The 19,730-nt window shown below is 38.0% G+C and overlaps 1 protein-coding gene across 3 annotated transcripts in view; it reads left to right on the top strand.

Moving 5' to 3' along the window:
- The window catches only part of LOC131951625 (uncharacterized), a 35,640-nt gene that overhangs the window by 10,843 nt on the left and 5,067 nt on the right, over nucleotides 1-19,730 (top strand). For 2 of the 3 annotated variants that reach the window (XM_059313961.1, XM_059313962.1), the window contains exons 4-13: nucleotides 280-427; nucleotides 4,261-4,342; nucleotides 4,429-4,588; nucleotides 4,720-4,845; nucleotides 4,948-5,082; nucleotides 9,714-10,010; nucleotides 10,287-11,063; nucleotides 12,306-12,536; nucleotides 12,744-12,893; nucleotides 13,449-13,577. In XM_059313961.1, coding sequence (XP_059169944.1) covers nucleotides 280-427; nucleotides 4,261-4,342; nucleotides 4,429-4,588; nucleotides 4,720-4,845; nucleotides 4,948-5,082; nucleotides 9,714-10,010; nucleotides 10,287-11,063; nucleotides 12,306-12,536; nucleotides 12,744-12,893; nucleotides 13,449-13,577 — 2,235 coding nt within the window. The remainder of the gene's footprint in view (nucleotides 1-279; nucleotides 428-4,260; nucleotides 4,343-4,428; nucleotides 4,589-4,719; nucleotides 4,846-4,947; nucleotides 5,083-9,713; nucleotides 10,011-10,286; nucleotides 11,064-12,305; nucleotides 12,537-12,743; nucleotides 12,894-13,448; nucleotides 13,578-19,730) is intronic. The other variant, XM_059313963.1, reaches the window with a different exon arrangement.

The raw sequence follows: 19,730 nt of genomic DNA, 5'->3' as shown, positions 1-19,730 counted from the left end.
GTATGACTGGCCAATATCCGATGATCTGTTTGTCTGATGTCAGATACAATTCTTGTATGAATGGCCAATATCAGATGATCTGTTTGTCTGATGTCAGATATAAATCTTGTATGAATGGCCAATATCTGATGATCTGTCTGATGTCAGATACAATTCTTGTATGAATGGCCAATATCTGATGATCTGTCTGATGTCAGATACAATTCTTGTATGAATGGCCGATATCTGATGGTCTCTTTGACCAAGACTGACATATCATACTTGCTATCTGTTGACCAGCCCTGGCTATGGTACACAACAAAAAACCAACATGGCCGGACTCTACTGATGCTGTCCTTTCATTACGACGTCTTGTCCATGAACATTCTCACCATTGGCGTCAAGAAAGCGGACATTGAACTCAGGGACAATCCGTTCGGTTGTTTTGGTAGGTATTTTTTTTTTTATCCACGAGATTTTCGTGGGTATTTTTTTTTTTTTTTTGTGGATTGAATATTTTGTTGGGTTCAGTTGTTACTTTTGTACAGGAGGTTTTGGTGGGTACAGTTGTTACTTTTGTACTCGTGGTTTTGGTAAGTATATTTTTATTATGCATATATATATATATATATATATATATATATATATATATATATATATATATATATATATATATATATATATATATATATATACTAGCCGTCCCGGCCAGGCCCTGCTCTGGCCTCTGTGAAAAACATTTCTGTTAAAGACCATTACCTGTGTGTTTAGTAATCATCATATACCCGGCATTGCCCACCCTAACCACAACCAACGAAAAAAAAACAAAAAAAACACAAACATAACGCAAACACAATTACAAATACAAACGAAAACAAAAACCTAACAACAAACCCAACCACAACCACAAACACCAATACAAACACAAAGAAAAAACAAACGAAAAAGCAAACGAAAACAAACCAAATCCAAACGCAAACCCAACCACAACACAACACAAACACAACACAACACAATATAAACACAACACAACACAAACACAACACGAACACAACAAAACACAACACAACCCGGGACAGCTAGTATTATATCGGCCACTACCCGAAGAATTGCATTAAAGAAATTGCAAGAAAACCACTTTTTAGATTAGACACATTAATTAGGCGGTAATTTTATTATAGAGTATCGATGAAGAAATTTCTTTTGAGTTGGGGAGGGGGGGGGGGCTCAGACGTTCTTACGTGGGGGTGGGGCTTCGCCCCTACCCGAAGAATTGTATGAAAGAAACTCTTCACGCAAAACACTTAGATTAGACCAAATTGCCTTTGTATTCAATGTTTACTCGAGAAACAATGACGTCATATTACTGAGATTATTTTCTACTCTATGCTAAATGTGACCGCGTCATACTTCGTCTTTCGTTTCACTGTGAGAGTTTTTAATTTCCTTGTGTTTTCTCTAGAGCGTTCTTGTCAGACAGATAGATAGATAGATAGATACATACATAGAGAGACAGCGAAACTATTAGTATTAATGGTATATCTTCTTGTAGTTTGGTGCAGGTGTCTATAAAAGAGCTTTCTGGTGCGACAAAAACGAATTCCCCTTCGTGCGCAAAAAAGGACAGACAAAATGAATGCGCAAAAAAATAGTAACGTGCGGGAATTCCCATTCCCGAATACAGATGTCTTTTGTTACTTCACCTGTCTTTGATTAAAAGTAATAATAAGAAAACAGTACGATCAGTGTGTGGAATAAATAAAAGGCAGTATTAAAAATACAAACAACATTGCACTTAATCAATCCCAGCTAATTATGTAATTATTTTTTTCCTAACACCAAAACAAAGTAATAAAAAGTAAATTCTCTCCCCGATTTGTTTTTTAAGGGAAGTAACTGTGTTTTCCTAATCAAGGGACGTAATGAGCGCTAAACGACTAAATGCAAATACTTTTCAGACACAATTATCTATATATATAATTCTCTTCTTCGAGCCGTTAGAAAACAAGCTGCAAACGCTCTCCCTACCTCCCCACCCCTACATGGTTTTAGTGAGCTGTGTTCACTCTAAATGTTTACAAGCAGAGCCAACGATTTTAAACGTAGGGGGGGGGGGGGGGAGGAGGGGGGGGGGGGGGAGGGAAGGAAGGGGGGGTTATGGTCCTTAACGAGCTACTTATAGTGTTTTAAAGAAATATTTTCAGTGTCAGCGTTGGTACTGTCGAATTCACAAATTATGAATTATTGAAAATTAGAAACAACTAAATAGCGGCGTATGTTATGCCGCGGGCCGGCTCGTACATTTTATAAACGCTGATTCATTTTTTTTAAATTTTATGTAATATTCATAATGAAAAATATTATTCTAAGTATGCAAAATGAAAAATGTTTTAAAACACTTTCAATATTAATTATTTAAGTCACTTATTTAGACCATGAGTACTTTAAAAATCTATTACTTAAATCAATGTAAGTATGGTTTTTTCTTATATTCCTTTGAAATCCACGACATACAAACTTACAGATTTGAACATTTTATATTATACGAGCCGACCCGCTGCGTATCATACGCCGCTATTTGGTTGTTTTTTTTTTCTACTTTTCAGTAATTTATAATTTGTGAATTCGACAGTACCAATGCTGCCACTGAAAATATTTGCTTAAAAACACTACCCCCCCCCCCCCTTTCCCCCCCCCCCCCCCCCCCCCACGTGAAAGCGGCCTCCTCTTAGTTACCTCCTCTAAGTTTAAAATCGTTTCAAACTAAATTATCTGCCCCTAATAGCCGTCACCAAACCCGTCTCCATGATTGTAAAATGTAAACAGCGTGAACCACAGCTCACCAAACCATGTGAGGGGGTGGGGGTGGGGGGGGGGGGGGGGTTGGAGGTGGTAGCGTAAGAGAGGAAGAGAATTATATATATAGATATATATATATATATGTATATATATATATATATATATATATATATATATATATATATATATATATATATATATATATCAGGATATAAAGAGGTATATCATGCATTTATATGTATATAAATATATAGATATTAATCATTCTTTAAATATTCTAAGATTAAATTTCCTAAATCATACTTTAGCGATCTTTTAGATTTGTTTAAAACAGTAGCTTGGTTAAATCTTGATATCAATGAATATTCTAAATCTTTAATCACGGGTAGCAGTTTAATTACTGACGCCTACAGTTTTCTTTCATTGTTAATTACCCAACGAAAATTCCCCATCTTAAACACACACTTAGCGGTGTAGGTGTAGGTGTAGGTGTAGGTGTAGGTGTAGGTGTAGGTGTAGGTGTAGGTGTAGGTGTAGGTGTAGGTGTAGGTGTAGGTGTAGGTGTAGGTGTAGGTGTAGGTGTAGGTGAAGGTGAAGGTGTAGGTGTAGGTGTAGGTGTAGGTGTAGGTGTAGGTGTAGGTGTAGGTGTAGGTGTAGGTGTAGGTGTAGGTGTAGGTGTAGGTGTAGGTGTAGGTGTAGGTGTAGGTGTAGGTGTAGGTGTAGGTGTAGGTGTAGGTGTAGGTGTAGGTGTAGGTGTAGGTGTAGGTGTAGGTGTAGGTGTAGGTGTAGGTGTAGGTGTAGGTGTAGGTGTGTGTGTAGGTTTAGGTTTAGGTTTAGGTTTAGGTTTAGGTTTAGGTTTAGGTTTAGGTTTAGGTTTAGGTTTAGGTTTAGGTTTAGGTTTAGGTTTAGGTTTAGGTTTAGGTTTAGGTTTAGGTTTAGGTTTAGGTTTAGGTTTAGGTTTAGGTTTAGGTTTAGGTTTAGGTTTAGGTTTAGGTTTAGGTTTAGGTTTAGGTTTAGGTTTAGGTTTAGGTTTAGGTTTAGGTTTAGGTTTAGGTTTAGGTTTAGGTTTAGGTTTAGGTTTAGGTTTAGGTTTAGGTTTAGGTTTAGGTTTAGGTTTAGGTTTAGGTTTAGGTTTAGGTTTAGGTTTAGGTTTAGGTTTAGGTTTAGGTTTAGGTTTAGGTTTAGGTTTAGGTTTAGGTTTAGGTTTAGGTTTAGGTTTAGGTTTAGGTGTACGTGTACGTGTACGTGTACGTGTACTTGTAGGCGTAGGCGTATGCGGTGGCGTATGTGCAGACATGATTATTTCCTTTGTGATAGAGATATGAGCAGAATTAGCTATAGGCCAATCTATGAGCGAGAATGTTAGTTGGTCTATGAAGTTTGATGTGGTTTTGGTGTGTGCAGAAATGTTAACTACTGCTTATAAAATTGTTTTATTGTTTTCATACACCACGTTTTTTAAATACTAAACTTAATTTTCAGTAAATTTGAGTACTGATATGCAGGCCAATTCAATCCGAATGTTGTTATTGAGTCAATCTGTCGTTGATAAGTCACCGTCAAGGTTGGTTCATCAGTGTGTGTCCATAGATAGATGGCATTAGACAGTTCGGTGTTGCCCTTTTTATATAGTCTAAGGTTTACCTCCAGTGAAAGATTTGTTTGTAACCAAGAAATCCAACAAATTGCTGGACGTGCAGACTTTGTCCACAACTGTTGCCGTAGAGATATCCACAACAACGTCGTCTGTTCAAGAAACCAAGAGGACTTTTGGATCAACATTTTATACCTGGCCATAACTTCGATCAAGGTCAGACTTTTTATTTGACCACATATATATAGCTGTGTAGTTATGGGCAACGGTACAAACCTTATTTTATATTGCATTTTGATGTTTGTCTTCTAACGTTCTAAATTACGCTTTACTGTTTTCTGCATTAGATTTTGATGTTTTTATTCTGCCCTAAATTTCTGCCAAAGACTGTTTACAACGCCGCATATGTTGCATCGGAATATGTTGTTCACCTAAAGAACTCGATCCAAATGAAGATTTTCATCACAGATCAGGTAAGTCTTCTGATGTTTGCAAATAAGAATGCTCTTTGAAGTGAATACAATGCGGCCAATATGGGTATTTTTAAATGTCCTGATGAGGTGGTTTCACTTCAGGCAGACACCAACGTCCGCTACAGAAAACGTTTGACCTTTGAGCAGATCTCCGCGTGGGCAAAATTCAGAGAAGCTGTTGACAACTTGCCGAGAGAAGAAACTAGTCACGTGCATATATCACAGCTGCGGATTAAGGTTTGGGTAGAGGGCAAAGATTAAGGTTTGGGTAAAGTAGAGGGCAAAGATTAAGGTTTGGGTAGAGGGCAAAGATTAAGGTTTGGGTAAAGTAGAGGGCAAAGATTAAGGTTTGGGTAGAGGGCAAAGATTAAGGTTTGGGTAAAGTAGAGGGCAAAGATTAAGGTTTGGGTAGAGGGCAAAGATTAAGGTTTGGGTAAAGTAGAGGGCAAAGATTAAGGTTTGGGTAAAGTAGAGGGCAAAGATTAAGGTTTGGGTAGAGGGCAAAGATTAAGGTTTGGGTAGAGGGCAAAGATTAAGGTTTGGGTAGAGGGCAAAGGTTAAGGTTTGGGTAAAGTAGAGGGCAAAGATTAAGGTTTGGGTAGAGGGCAAATATTAAGGTTTGGGTAGAGGGCAAAGATTAAGGTTTGGGTAGAGTGCAAAGATTAAGGTTTGGGTAGAGGGCAAAGATTAAGGTTTGGGTAAAGGGCAAAGATTAAGGTTTGGGTAGAGGGCAAAGATTAAGGTTTGGGTAGAGGGCAAAGATTAAGGTTTGGGTAGAGGGCAAAGATTAAGGTTTGGGTAGAGGGCAAAGATTAAGGTTTGGGTAAAGGGCAAAGATTAAAGTTTGGGTAGAGGGCAAAGATTAAGGTTTGGGTAAAGTAGAGGGCAAAGATTAAGGTTTGGGTAGAGGGCAAATATTAAGGTTTGGGTAGAGGGCAAAGATTAAGGTTTGGGTAGAGGGCAAAGATTAAGGTTTGGGTAGAGTGCAAAGATTAAGGTTTAGGTAGTGGGCAAAGATTAAGGTTTGGGTAGAGGGCAAAGATTAAGGTTTGGGTAAAGTAGAGGGCAAAGATTAAGGTTTGGGTAGAGGGCAAAGATTAAGGTTTGGGTAGAGGGCAAAGATTAAGGTTTGGGTAGAGGGCAAAGATTAAGGTTTGGGTAGAGGGCAAAGATTAAGGTTTGGGTAGAGGGCAAAGATTAAAGTTTGGGTAGAGGGCAAAGATTTAGGTTTGGGTAGAGGGCAAAGATTAAGGTTTGGGTAGAGGGCAAAGATTAAGGTTTGGGTAAAGGGCAAAGATTAAAGTTTGGGTAGAGGGCAAAGATTAAGGTTTGGGTAAAGTAGAGGGCAAAGATTAAGGTTTGGGTAGAGGGCAAAGATTAAGGTTTGGGTAGAGGGCAAAGATTAAGGTTTGGGTAGAGGGCAAAGATTAAGGTTTGGGTAGAGGGCAAATATTAAGGTTTGGGTAGAGGGCAAAGATTAAGGTTTGGGTAGAGGGCAAAGATTAAGGTTTGGGTAGAGGGCAAAGATTAAGGTTTGGGTAGAGGGCAAAGATTAAAGTTTGGGTAAAGTAGAGGGCAAAGATTAAGTTTTGGTTAGAGGGCAAAGATTAAGGTTTGGGTAGAGGGCAAAGATTAAGGTTTGGGTAAAGTAGAGGGCAAAGATTAAGGTTTGGGTAAAGTAGAGGGCAAAGATTAAGGTTTGGGTAGAGGGCAAAGATTAAGGTTTGGGTAAAGGGCAAAGATTAAGGTTTGGGTAAAGGGCAAAGATTAAAGTTTGGGTAGAGGGCAAAGATTAAGGTTTGGGTAAAGTAGAGGGCAAAGATTAAGGTTTGGGTAGAGGGCAAATATTAAGGTTTGGGTATAGGGCAAAGATTTAGGTTTGGGTAGAGGGCAAAGATTAAGGTTTGGGTAGAGGGCAAAGATTAAGGTTTGGGTAAAGTAGAGGGCAAATATTAAGGTTTGGGTAGAGGGCAAAGATTAAGGTTTGGGTAGAGGGCAAAGATTAAGGTTTGGGTAAAGTAGAGGGCAAAGATTAAGGTTTGGGTAAAGGGCAAAGATTAAAGTTTGGGTAGAGGGCAAAGATTAAGGTTTGGGTAGAGGGCAAAGATTAAGGTTTGGGTAAAGTAGAGGGCAAAGATTAAGGTTTGGGTAAAGTAGAGGGCAAAGATTAAGGTTTGGGTAAAGTAGAGAGCAAAGATTAAGGTTTGGGTAAAGGGCAAAGATTAAAGTTTGGGTAGAGGGCAAAGATTAAGGTTTGGGTAAAGTAGAGGGCAAAGATTAAGGTTTGGGTAGAGGGCAAATATTAAGGTTTGGGTAGAGGGCAAAGATTAAGGTTTGGGTAGAGGGCAAAGATTAAGGTTTGGGTAGTGGGCAAAGATTAAGGTTTGGGTAGAGGGCAAAGATTAAGGTTTGGGTAAAGGGCAAAGATTAAGGTTTGGGTAGAGGGCAAAGATTAAGGTTTGGGTAGAGGGCAAAGATTAAGGTTTGGGTAAAGGGCAAAGATTAAGGTTTGGGTAGAGGGCAAAGATTAAGGTTTGAGTAGAGGGCAAAGATTAAGGTTTGTGTAGAGGGCAAAGATTTAGGTTTGGGTAAAGTAGAGGGCAAAGATTAAGGTTTGGGTTAAGTAGAGGGCAAAGATTAAGGTTTGGGTAAAGTAGAGGGCAAAGATTAAGGTTTGGGTAGAGGGCAAAGATTAAGGTTTGGGTAGAGGGCAAAGATTAAGGTTTGGGTAGAGGGCAAAGATTAAGGTTTGGGTAAAGTAGAGGGCAAAGATTAAGGTTTGGGTAGAGGGCAAAGATTAAGGTTTGGGTAAAGTAGAGGGCAAAGATTTAGGTTTGGGTAAAGTAGAGGGCAAAGATTAAGGTTTGGGTAGAGGGCAAAGATTAAGGTTTGGGTAAAGTAGAGGGCAAAGATTTAGGTTTGGGTAGAGGGCAAAGATTAAGGTTTAGGTAGAGGGCAAAGATTAAGGTTTGGGTAGAGGGCAAAGATTAAGGTTTGGGTAGAGGGCAAAGGTTAAGGTTTGGGTAAAGGGCAAAGATTAAGGTTTGGGTAGAGGGCAAAGGTTAAGGTTTGGGTAGAGGGCAAAGGTTAAGGTTTGTGTAGAGGGCAAAGATTAAGGTTTGGGTAAAGTAGAGGGCAAATGATTAAGGTTTGGGTAGAGGGCAAAGATTAAGGTTTGGGTACAGGGCAAAGATTAAGGTTTGGGTAGAGGGCAAAGATTAGGGTTTGGGTAGAGGGCAAAGATTAAGGTTTGGGTAGAGGGCAAAGATTAAGGTTTGGGTAGAGGGCAAATATTAAGGTTTGGGTATAGGGCAAAGATTTAGGTTTGGGTAGAGGGCAAAGATTAAGGTTTGGGTAGAGGGCAAAGTTTAAGGTTTGGGTAAAGGGCAAAGATTAAAGTTTGGGTAGAGGGCAAAGATTAAGGTTTGGGTAAAGTAGAGGGCAAAGATTAAGGTTTGGGTAGAGGGCAAAGATTAAGGTTTGGGTAAAGGGCAAAGATTAAGGTTTGGGTAAAGTAGAGGGCAAAGATTAAGGTTTGGGTAAAGTAGAGGACAAGATTATGGTTTGGGTAGAGGGCAAAGATTAAGGTTTGGGTAGAGGGCAAAGATTAGGGTTTGGGTAGAGGGCAAAGATTAAGGTTTGGGTAGAGGGCAAAGATTAAGGTTTGGGTAAAGGGCAAAGATTAAAGTTTGGGTAGAGGGCAAAGATTAAGGTTTGGGTAGAGGGCAAAGATTAAGGTTTGGGTAAAGTAGAGGGCAAAGATTAGGGTTTGGGTAGAGGGCAAAGATTAAGGTTTGGGTAGAGGGCAAATATTAAGGTTTGGGTAGAGGGCAAAGATTAAGGTTTGGGTAGAGGGCAAAGATTAAGGTTTGGGTAAAGTAGAGGGCAAAGATTAAGGTTTGGGTAGAGGGCAAAGATTAAGGTTTGGGTAAAGTAGAGGGCAAAGATTAAGGTTTGGGTAGAGGGCAAAGATTAAGGTTTGGGTAGAGGGCAAAGATTAAGGTTTAGGTAGTGGGCAAAGATTAAGGTTTGGGTAGAGGGCAAAGATTAAGGTTTGGGTAAAGTAGAGGGCAAAGATTAAGGTTTGGGTAGAGGGCAAAGATTTAGGTTTGGGTAGAGGGCAAAGATTAAGGTTTGGGTAGAGGGCAAAGATTAAGGTTTGGGTAAAGTAGAGGGCAAAGATTAAGGTTTGGGTAAAGTAGAGGGCAAAGATTAAGTTTTGGTTAGAGGGCAAAGATTAAGGTTTGGGTAGAGGGCAAAGATTAAGGTTTGGGTAAAGTAGAGGGCAAAGATTAAGGTTTGGGTAGAGGGCAAAGATTAAGGTTTGGGTAAAGTAGAGGGCAAAGATTAAGGTTTGGGTAGAGGGCAAAGATTAAGGTTTGGGTAAAGTAGAGGGCAAAGATTAAGGTTTGGGTAGAGGGCAAAGATTAAGGTTTGGGTAGAGGGCAAAGATTAAGATTTGGGTAGAGGGCAAAGATTAAGGTTTGGGTAGAGGGCAAAGATTAAGGTTTGGGTAGAGGGCAAAGATTAAGGTTTGGGTAAAGTAGAGGGCAAAGATTAAGGTTTGGGTAGAGGGCAAAGATTAAGGTTTGGGTAGAGGGCAAAGATTAAGGTTTGGGTAGAGGGCAAAGATTAAGGTTTGGGTAAAGTAGAGGGCAAAGATTAAAGTTTGGGTAAAGTAGAGGGCAAAGATTAAAGTTTGGGTAAAGTAGAGTGGGAAGATTGATTACGGATTGATTAAGCGTTAGGATTAAGGCTTTGATAAATAACAGGGCTTCCCTCAGGTACAAGGTAAGATTTTGTTATTACCTAATGTGATGTAGTTTTACGACTATATGTTGAACATCTGATTCTGCATTACTTGACAGGTAAAAGGAAAAAGGATTCTACCTGAATGTGAACCTCCTACTGGGTTATTAAGGACAGTTTACGATAACCTATTCAGGTGTAAACTAAAAAACCTTGACCCTTTTAAAGATTGTTGTGAATCAAGTATCTTCGCGGACATGGAGCCGAACTGTCGGCTTAAAATTACATGGTTCAATTTTATTCAGGTACAATATTGTTCAGGTACAATTTTTTTCAGGTACAATTTGGTTCTGGGACAATTTTTTCTGGTACAATTAGGTTCTGGTACAATTTTGTTCAGGTTCAATTTTATTCAGGTACATTTTTGTTCAGGTACAATTTGGTTCTGGTACAATTTGGTTCTGGAACAATTTTTTCTGGTACAAACCCTAACGCATGAGGTAATATGGTCTTCGATGTTGAACAGTTACAAATATAGCTACATTTTAAAAATATTCTGTCTGTCGTACTCAAATGTGATGTTGTATCAACTGCCTGTCGACTTGTCATATGATCTTTTCAAGTTATGTCTCTTTATTGTCCTGGTATTTTTATGATGTCTTTACTTTTGTGATACATCCTTTTTTCTGCAGGTAATTGTGAAAATGCTGATGATTGTTATATTCCCGATCCCGTATTACATCCGTTTAATCATCTACTTTAAATTCGAAGAAGATGAACTTACCCAGCGACGAAGAGCTTTGGAGGCTAACGGTCTGTACGAGTCGTTTAACTTGTACAGGGCGAGCGTGGTGCAGTACTTGACTCCAACTCATGGCCTGTTTCTTGCTACCTACGCTTTGTACGTGCTTGTGGCTGTCATCATCGGCTTCTCTGATCGTACCTTCAGGGAGAAACTAAAAGACATTTGTCGTTGTTCTCTTCAAGATATGAACGCCGTCTCTCAGACAGGCGTACTTGGCATTGGTGTACGGGCGATTCTTTACCCTTTTAAACGCTGTGGTATTATGGGATTTCTCCTGGCTCCAGTTTATTTAGTCGTTCTGGTCCCTGTTAGCATTTGTGTGTTTCTACTCTACTGTTTACCTACAGTCTACTTAAGCTTCAGAATTCCATACCACGCACGTAAACTGGCCAGAGAATCAGCTTTAGTAGCAGATAAAGAGAAGAACCAAATGTTAGTCAAGATGCAGATGTTAGGGAAGAAATTATCTCGAATTGATAAGTCTGTTCACAGCGACAAGCTCACCTCGACGGGAGAAAATGTGTGTTGTCCAGACGAATGGAGTTGTGCAGGATGTGCTAGCGTGAGGAGCGTTTTGCTTCAAGTACTCACCTCAATCTTCACACTGTGCATTCTTTACTCGATAGCCTTGGTCTTTTCGGAGTCCATCGGTTTATTTGTTGAGGTTAGTAAATATGGGTTGTCTATTTGTTGAGGTCAGTAAATATGGGTTGTTTATTTGTTGAGGTTAGTAAATGTGGGCTGTTTATTTGTTGAGGTCAGTAAATATGGGTTGTCTATTTGTTGAGGTTAGTAAATGTGGGCTGTTTATTTGTTGAGGTTAGTAAATATGGGTTGTCTATTTGTTGAGGTTAGTAAATGTGGGCTGTTTATTTGTTGAGGTCAGTAAATATAGGCTGTTTATTTGGCGAGGTGAGTAAATATGGGCTGTTTATTTGTTGAGATCAGTAAATATGGGTTGTCTATTTGTTGAGGTTAGTAAATGTGGGCTGTTTATTTGTTGAGGTGAGTAAATATGGGCTGTTTATTTGTTGAGGTCAGTAAAGTTTTTACAAGCTTTTATTTAACTCACTTCCTCGTCAGTCGTCAGTCTGTCTGACAGATACGGTTCGTAATTGGTACGTGGGTCAAGACATGAAGACAATCCATTATGACATTAAATTTGACTTAATTGAATGTCTAATTAATTTTTTTATGAATTAATTAAAATTTGGACCGAATTAGTAGGCAATTCTATCCACACGCGTCATCACGGCCGTGTTGGGCGTGGAGCGAAGGGGGCTCTACGTCAAAAGCGCGTCATCACGTTCAATAGACGCGCGATGGTTTTTTAGTCGGGTCAGCAGTCTAGTTCTTTACCACTAGACTACGCCATCCCATAATATTTTTTTGAAACTTTAGCTATAAACTTGACAATGGTTTTTAGTCATGTAACTATTGTCACAAGCCGATGATGAAAACTGTAATACTAAAGTGAACACACAACTGACGCTGTAAATTACATGTCTGAGGCCAAAAAAAAAAACAAAAAAAACATTTTCTCTAAAATTAGCATTACTGTTTAAATTTAAGCACTCCACACCTCAGCCGTCACTAAATAATTAAGTATTCAAATTCTCAAATGTTTTTGAAAACCTAAGCGAAGCTAGGCAGTATGCCTAGTTATTACATAAAAGCTTGTTATTAAAACGTTTTTTTATGAATTTTTTTGTTGATTTAACAATGTCAAATCTGATTGTATGTTATTTATGGATTTTTTGTTGATTTAACAATGTCAAATCTGATTGTATGTTATTTATGGATTTTTTTTTCGATATAAATCTTAGTCATGGCTTTTATTCTTTGTAGGTAATTTTTTTAATACAAATCCGATTGAAGGAAATGGCCTTTATTATACTGTTTGCAGGTGATGGCCTTTACTATGATGGGAATTATTATAAACGCTGGTAATGTCCTGAAGTACGTCTCGATGGTCTTGCTTGTTTTTGTCTACATGAATGATTGCTATAGCAACGTGTATGAGAACTACCTGACATTCAACAAAACTATCATAGATGACATCATTGAAAGGACGACCTCAGACCTCCGAAGAATAGCTAGCATGTCCTCTAGTGAACAAGAAAACACCGCCTTTCAGGTACGAGAGTTTGTAAGAATGTAAATCTTCAACTGTTCAATGAATACAGGCTACTTAAAGGCATTTATATTTCAGTCTAAAGCTTAATAATTATTTATAAATTTATTCTACAGTTTTAGTTGAAAATTTAAATGACTTGAACCTGTAGTGCAGAAGTTTAGGTTTCATATTTTCTTCAATTGAACCTTTCACAAATCTCATCACCAGGTAACTTGTCTAGATGAGACCAAAGAAAAAATACCAAAATTAGATTTTTCAAACAAAGAAATCCGGTGGAAAATTGGGCAGTTACTGTTATTTCTAGATTGCAATGACACACCCAGAATTCCGTTGCGACTTTTTCAAAGACTTTGTGAGGTAAAGAGTCTGCAAATCATTCATGAGTAGAAGGTTAAGAAGATGAACGGCTACAGACTTGTATGGTTGTATTTGTGAATTACAGAAAGATTGTTTTAAGACGGAAACGCGAAACTCATGAGAGAATGTTGCGATATTTTATTGACATGTCTAACGAATAGATTCAAGAATACATTTGCCTGACATAAGAGGTTCTCTATCAGAATGTAAATCATCACACACAATGACTTGTATAATAGAGTTATAATTATGACTGCAAAAATCAATCGATAAAGTTGGCTTAGATTGTATAAAACGTCGTTTTATTTTTTAATATGTTAGGTTCAAGTCTATGGTGCATCGGGTCCGGTGTATTGGGTCTAGTGTGTGTTTCAATTTAGCGTAAACAACGTTTTTATTGATGATATTTTGACCTGACTGACCCTCCCCATAACGCAGGTTCAAGTCTATGGTGCACCAGGTCCGGTGTATTGGGTCTAGTGTGTGTTTCAATTTAGCGTAAATAACGTTTGTATTGATGATATTTTGACCTGACTGACCCTCCCCATAACGCAGGTTCAAGTCTATGGTGCACCAGGTCCAGTGTATTTGAGTCTGCTGATGGCTACAGGAAAGTTTATGATTATCGTCGTGTTTTTGATGTTTGTCATGATCGTTGTCATGGCCTTTGGAAACGTGTATGCGGTAGGTTTGTCTACAATATTAGTATGGGTACACTGTTAATGTATGTACTTCGTTAATGTGTGTACTTCGTTAATTGGTGTACGCTGTTAATATGTACACTGTTTTAATTTGAGTATGTTATACGTTTGTGTACTATTTTAATTTGAGTGTGTTACACGTTTATGTACTATTTTAATTTGTTCCTTTGGGGTTATTTATAATATATGTTGTGCGACGCAATTGTTTAGGGGTCATCCATTTATGACGTCCACACGGGGGGTGGATGTTCTCAAAAAATCGGCTTTTATGGATGCTTGTGGACTGGGGGGGGGGGAGTTCGGGTCCATGTAGACCTCTACATGTTGAATTTACCATTGACGTGCTTACGATTTAAAACAAACATAAAACTCTTATCCTGCATGTAACACGTGAAATTAAAACAACAACATCGCAGCGTGTAAACAAAGTACTGGATTCCCTCCTACACCCAGGTCATCTCTAAAAATAAGTAACGTCAAGATATTTAATGATTGTTACCTCCCCTCCCTCCCGACTATCACTAATCTTCATTTTAAAAAACCAGGAACCCAACACATACAATTACGTCCCACCTCAAATATTTAATGAACATGGTCAGCGTTGAATAGGCCTAGATTGGTTTTAATTTAAAGTTTTTAAGAAACTTAAACGTGAAGCAACGGCTTTATCTTAGTTTCTAACATTATTGCAAAGGGTGTCGTCACACCTTCTGAAATCCCCCTCCAGTTCTCTGGAGTGTGACGTCATTTTTGGACGAACAAAAAAAAGGCACCTCTTTGGAAAGCGAGCGATTAAGTAAACAAAATAGGAGCCATCAGCTTATCTTTAAGACTTTTCTCCTGGGGGGGGGGCGACAAAAATTTCCGGGGGGTAGGGGGGTGGACATTTAAAATATATATTTTCTATATAAATTTCGTTTGGGGGGTGGGTTGTGCCCCCCCATACCCCCGCACCCCCCACCCCCACCTCACCCTCCCCAGAAGAGATGCCTGGAAGAAACTGGAAGCCATGAACCAGAGGAGGCCTTGCGATTAATTAATGTCATTAGTGCTAATATTAATCATTCAACGAGTACAAAAAATAATACGAGTGCAGAGAATCGTACTGTGTTATCAACCCATTCCAACGCACACACACAAAAGGTTAATAATTTGCATGCGCTTTTGGTTTGTAATGGAGAAAATCCTTAAACTCTAAAAAAAAAAAAAATATTTATATTTTGACGTTTAAAATAAAACCTACTAATGTTTCTCTCCACGGGCTAAATTCTACTTTTAATATTTAGTTGTAACAATTAACATTATCGAAAATAATAGAGCCGTATCAGTAACAAGAACACATTACATGTAACTAAATAGTAAATTAATAGTAGGTTTTCAGAGGTCTATTAATTTTTTTGTGGACGTCCCCAAGGGGGGGGAGGTGTGGTCAAGTCGAAAGTGGATGCGTGTGGACGGGGATGGGGAGGGAGGGGTCTAAAATCAAAATTTCTATCTCCGTCATGAATGGATGACCCTATGTCGGTTCATTTTTGTCCTATATTCAAATAAAGTATTTAATCACCAGATGTCCTCTACCAATACTACCCTGCTCCTATATTCAAATAAAGTATTTAATCACCAGATGTCCTCTACCAATACTACCCTGGCTATGTTATATTCAAATAAATTATTTAATCGCCAGATGTCCTCTACCAATACTACCCTGCTCCTATATTCAAATAAATTATTTAATCACCAGATGTCCTCTACCAATACTACCCTGCTCATATATTCAAATAAAGTATTTAATCACCAGATGTCCTCCACCAATACTACCCTGCTCCTATATTCAAATAAATTATTTAATCACCAGATGTCCTCTACCAATACTACCCTGGCTATGTTATATTCAAATAAAGTATTTAATCAACAGATGTCCCCCACCAATACTACCCTGCTCCTTTTTTTCAAATAAAGTATTTAATCACCAGATGTCCTCCACCAATACTACCCTGCTCCTATATTCAAATAAAGTATTTAATCACCAGATGTCCTCTACCAATACTACCCTGCTCCTTTATTCAAATAAATTATTTAATCACCAGATGTCAACCACCAATACTACCCTGGCTATGTTATATTCAAATAAAGTATTTAATCAACAGATGTCCTCCACCAATACTACCCTGCTCCTATATTCAAATAAAGTATTTAATCACCAGATGTCCCCCACCAATACTACCCTGCTCCTATATTCAAATAAAGTATTTAATCACCAGATGTCCTCTACCAATACTACCCTGGCTATGTTATATTCAAATAAAGTATTTAATCACCAGATGTCCTCTACCAATACTACCCTGGCTATGTTATATTCAAATAAAGTATTTAATCGCCAGATGTCCCCCACCAATACTACCCTGGTCCTATATTCGAATAAAGTATTTAATCGCCAGATGTCCTCTACCAATACTACCCTGCTCCTATATTCAAATAAAGTATTTAATCGCCAGATGTCCCCCACCAATACTACCCTGCTCCTATATTTAAATAAAGTATTTATTCACCAGATGTCCTCCACCAATACTACCCTGGCTATGTTATATTCAAATAAACTATTTATTCACCAGATGTCCTCCACCAATACTACCCTGCTCCTATATTCAAATAAAGTATTTAATCACCAGATGTCCTCCACCAATACTACCCTGGCTATGTTATATTCAAATAAACTATTTATTCACCAGATGTCCTCCACCAATACTACCCTGCTCCTATATTCAAATAAAGTATTTAATCGCCAGATGTCCCCCACCAATACTACCCTGCTCCTATATTTAAATAAAGTATTTATTCACCAGATGTCCTCCACCAATACTACCCTGGCTATGTTATATTCAAATAAACTATTTATTCACCAGATGTCCTCCACCAATACTACCCTGCTCCTATATTCAAATAAAGTATTTATTCACCAGATGTCCTCCACCAATACTACCCTGGCTATGTTATATTCAAATAAAGTATTTGTTCACCAGATGTCCTCCACCAATACTACCCTGCTCCTATATTCAAATAAAGTATTTATTCACCAGATGTCCTCCACCAATACTACCCTGCTCCTATATTCAAATAAAGTATTTATTCACCAGATGTCCTCCACCAATACTACCCTGCTCCTATATTCAAATAAAGTATTTAATCACCAGATGTCCTCCACCAATATTACCCTGCTCATATATTCAAATAAAGTATTTAATCACCAGATGTCCTCCACCAATACTACCCTGCTCCTATATTAAAATAAAGTATTTATTCACCAGATATCCTCCACCAATACTACCCTGCTCCTATATTCAAATAAAGTATTTAATCACCAGATGTCCTCCACCAATACTACCCTGCTCCTATATTCAAATAAAGTATTTAATCACCAGATGTCCTCCACCAATACTACCCTGCTCCTTTATTCAAATAAAGTATTTATTCACCAGATGTCCTCCACAAATACTACCCTGCTCCTATATTCAAATAAAGTATTTAATCACCAGATGTCCTCCACCAATACTACCCTGCTCCTTTATTCAAATAAAGTATTTAATCACCAGATGTCCTCCACCAATAGTACCCTGCTCCTTTATTCAAATAAAGTATTTAATCACAAGATGTCCTCCACCAATAATACCCTGGCTATGTTATATTCAAATAAAGTATTTAATCACCAGATGTCCTCCACCAATACTACCCTGCTCCTATATTCAAATAAAGTATTTAATCACCAGATGTCCTCCACCAATACTACCCTGCTCCTATATTCAAATAAAGTATTTAATCACCAGATGTCCTCCACCAATACTACCCTGCTCCTTTATTCAAATAAAGTATTTATTCACTAGATGTCCTCCACCAATACTACCCTGCTCCTTTATTCAAATAAAGTATTTAATCGCCAGATGTCAACCACCAATACTACCCTGGCTATGTTATATTCAAATAAAGTATTTAATCGCCAGATGTCCTCTACCAATACTACCCTGCTCCTATATTCAAATAAAGTATTTAATCGCCAGATGTCCCCCACCAATACTACCCTGCTCCTATATTCGAATAAAGTATTTAATCACCAGATGTCCTCCACCAATACTACCCTGGCTATGTTATATTCAAATAAACTATTTATTCACCAGATGTCCTCCACCAATACTACCCTGCTCCTATATTCAAATAAAGTATTTAATCACCAGATGTCCTCCACCAATACTACCCTGCTCCTATATTCGAATAAAGTATTTAATCACCAGATGTCCTCTACCAATACTACCCTGGCTATGTTATATTCAAATAAAGAATTTAATCGCCAGATGTCCCCCACCAATACTACCCTGCTCCTTTATTCAAATAAAGTATTTATTCACTAGATGTCCTCCACCAATACTACCCTGCTCCTTTATTCAAATAAAGTATTTAATCGCCAGATGTCAACCACCAATACTACCCTGGCTATGTTATATTCAAATAAAGTATTTAATCGCCAGATGTCCCCCACCAATACTACCCTGGTCCTATATTCGAATAAAGTATTTAATCACCAGATGTCCTCTACCAATACTACCCTGCTCCTATATTCAAATAAAGTATTTAATCGCCAGATGTCCTCCACCAAGACTACCCTGCTCCTATATTCAAATAAAGTATTTAATCACCAGATGTCCTCCACCAATACTACCCTGCTCCTTTATTCAAATAAAGTATTTATTCACCAGATGTCCTCCACAAATACTACCCTGCTCCTATATTCAAATAAAGTATTTAATCACCAGATGTCCTCCACCAATACTACCCTGCTCCTTTATTCAAATAAAGTATTTAATCACCAGATGTCCTCCACCAATAGTACCCTGCTCCTTTATTCAAATAAAGTATTTAATCACAAGATGTCCTCCACCAATAATACCCTGGCTATGTTATATTCAAATAAAGTATTTAATCACCAGATGTCCTCCACCAATACTACCCTGCTCCTATATTCAAATAAAGTATTTAATCACCAGATGTCCTCCACCAATACTACCCTGCTCCTATATTCAAATAAAGTATTTAATCACCAGATGTCCTCCACCAATACTACCCTGCTCCTTTATTCAAATAAAGTATTTATTCACTAGATGTCCTCCACCAATACTACCCTGCTCCTTTATTCAAATAAAGTATTTAATCGCCAGATGTCAACCACCAATACTACCCTGGCTATGTTATATTCAAATAAAGTATTTAATCGCCAGATGTCCCCCACCAATACTACCCTGCTCCTATATTCAAATAAAGTATTTAATCGCCAGATGTCAACCACCAATACTACCCTGGCTATGTTATATTCAAATAAAGTATTTAATCGCCAGATGTCCTCTACCAATACTACCCTGCTCCTATATTTAAATAAAGTATTTATTCACCAGATGTCCTCCACCAATACTACCCTGGCTATGTTATATTCAAATAAACTATTTATTCACCAGATGTCCTCCACCAATACTACCCTGCTCCTATATTCAAATAAAGTATTTAATCGCCAGATGTCCCCCACCAATACTACCCTGCTCCTATATTTAAATAAAGTATTTATTCACCAGATGTCCTCCACCAATACTACCCTGGCTATGTTATATTCAAATAAACTATTTATTCACCAGATGTCCTCCACCAATACTACCCTGCTCCTATATTCAAATAAAGTATTTAATCACCAGATGTCCTCCACCAATACTACCCTGGCTATGTTATATTCAAATAAAGTATTTGTTCACCAGATGTCCTCCACCAATACTACCCTGGCTATGTTATATTCAAATAAACTATTTATTCACCAGATGTCCTCCACCAATACTACCCTGCTCCTATATTCAAATAAAGTATTTATTCACCAGATGTCCTCCACCAATACTACCCTGCTCCTATATTCAAATAAAGTATTTAATCACCAGATGTCCTCCACCAATACTACCCTGCTCATATATTCAAATAAAGTATTTAATCACCAGATGTCCTCCACCAATACTACCCTGCTCCTATATTAAAATAAAGTATTTATTCACCAGATATCCTCCACCAATACTACCCTGCTCCTATATTCAAATAAAGTATTTAATCACCAGAT

The sequence above is a fragment of the Physella acuta genome, unplaced genomic scaffold (assembly GCF_028476545.2).
Source record: "Physella acuta isolate Inbredline_101_S28 unplaced genomic scaffold, ASM2847654v3 ptg000818l, whole genome shotgun sequence".
Taxonomy (NCBI): Eukaryota; Metazoa; Mollusca; class Gastropoda; family Physidae; genus Physella; species Physella acuta.
Note: the sequence above shows the minus strand (reverse complement) of the source record. Positions and strands in the feature narration are given on the sequence as shown.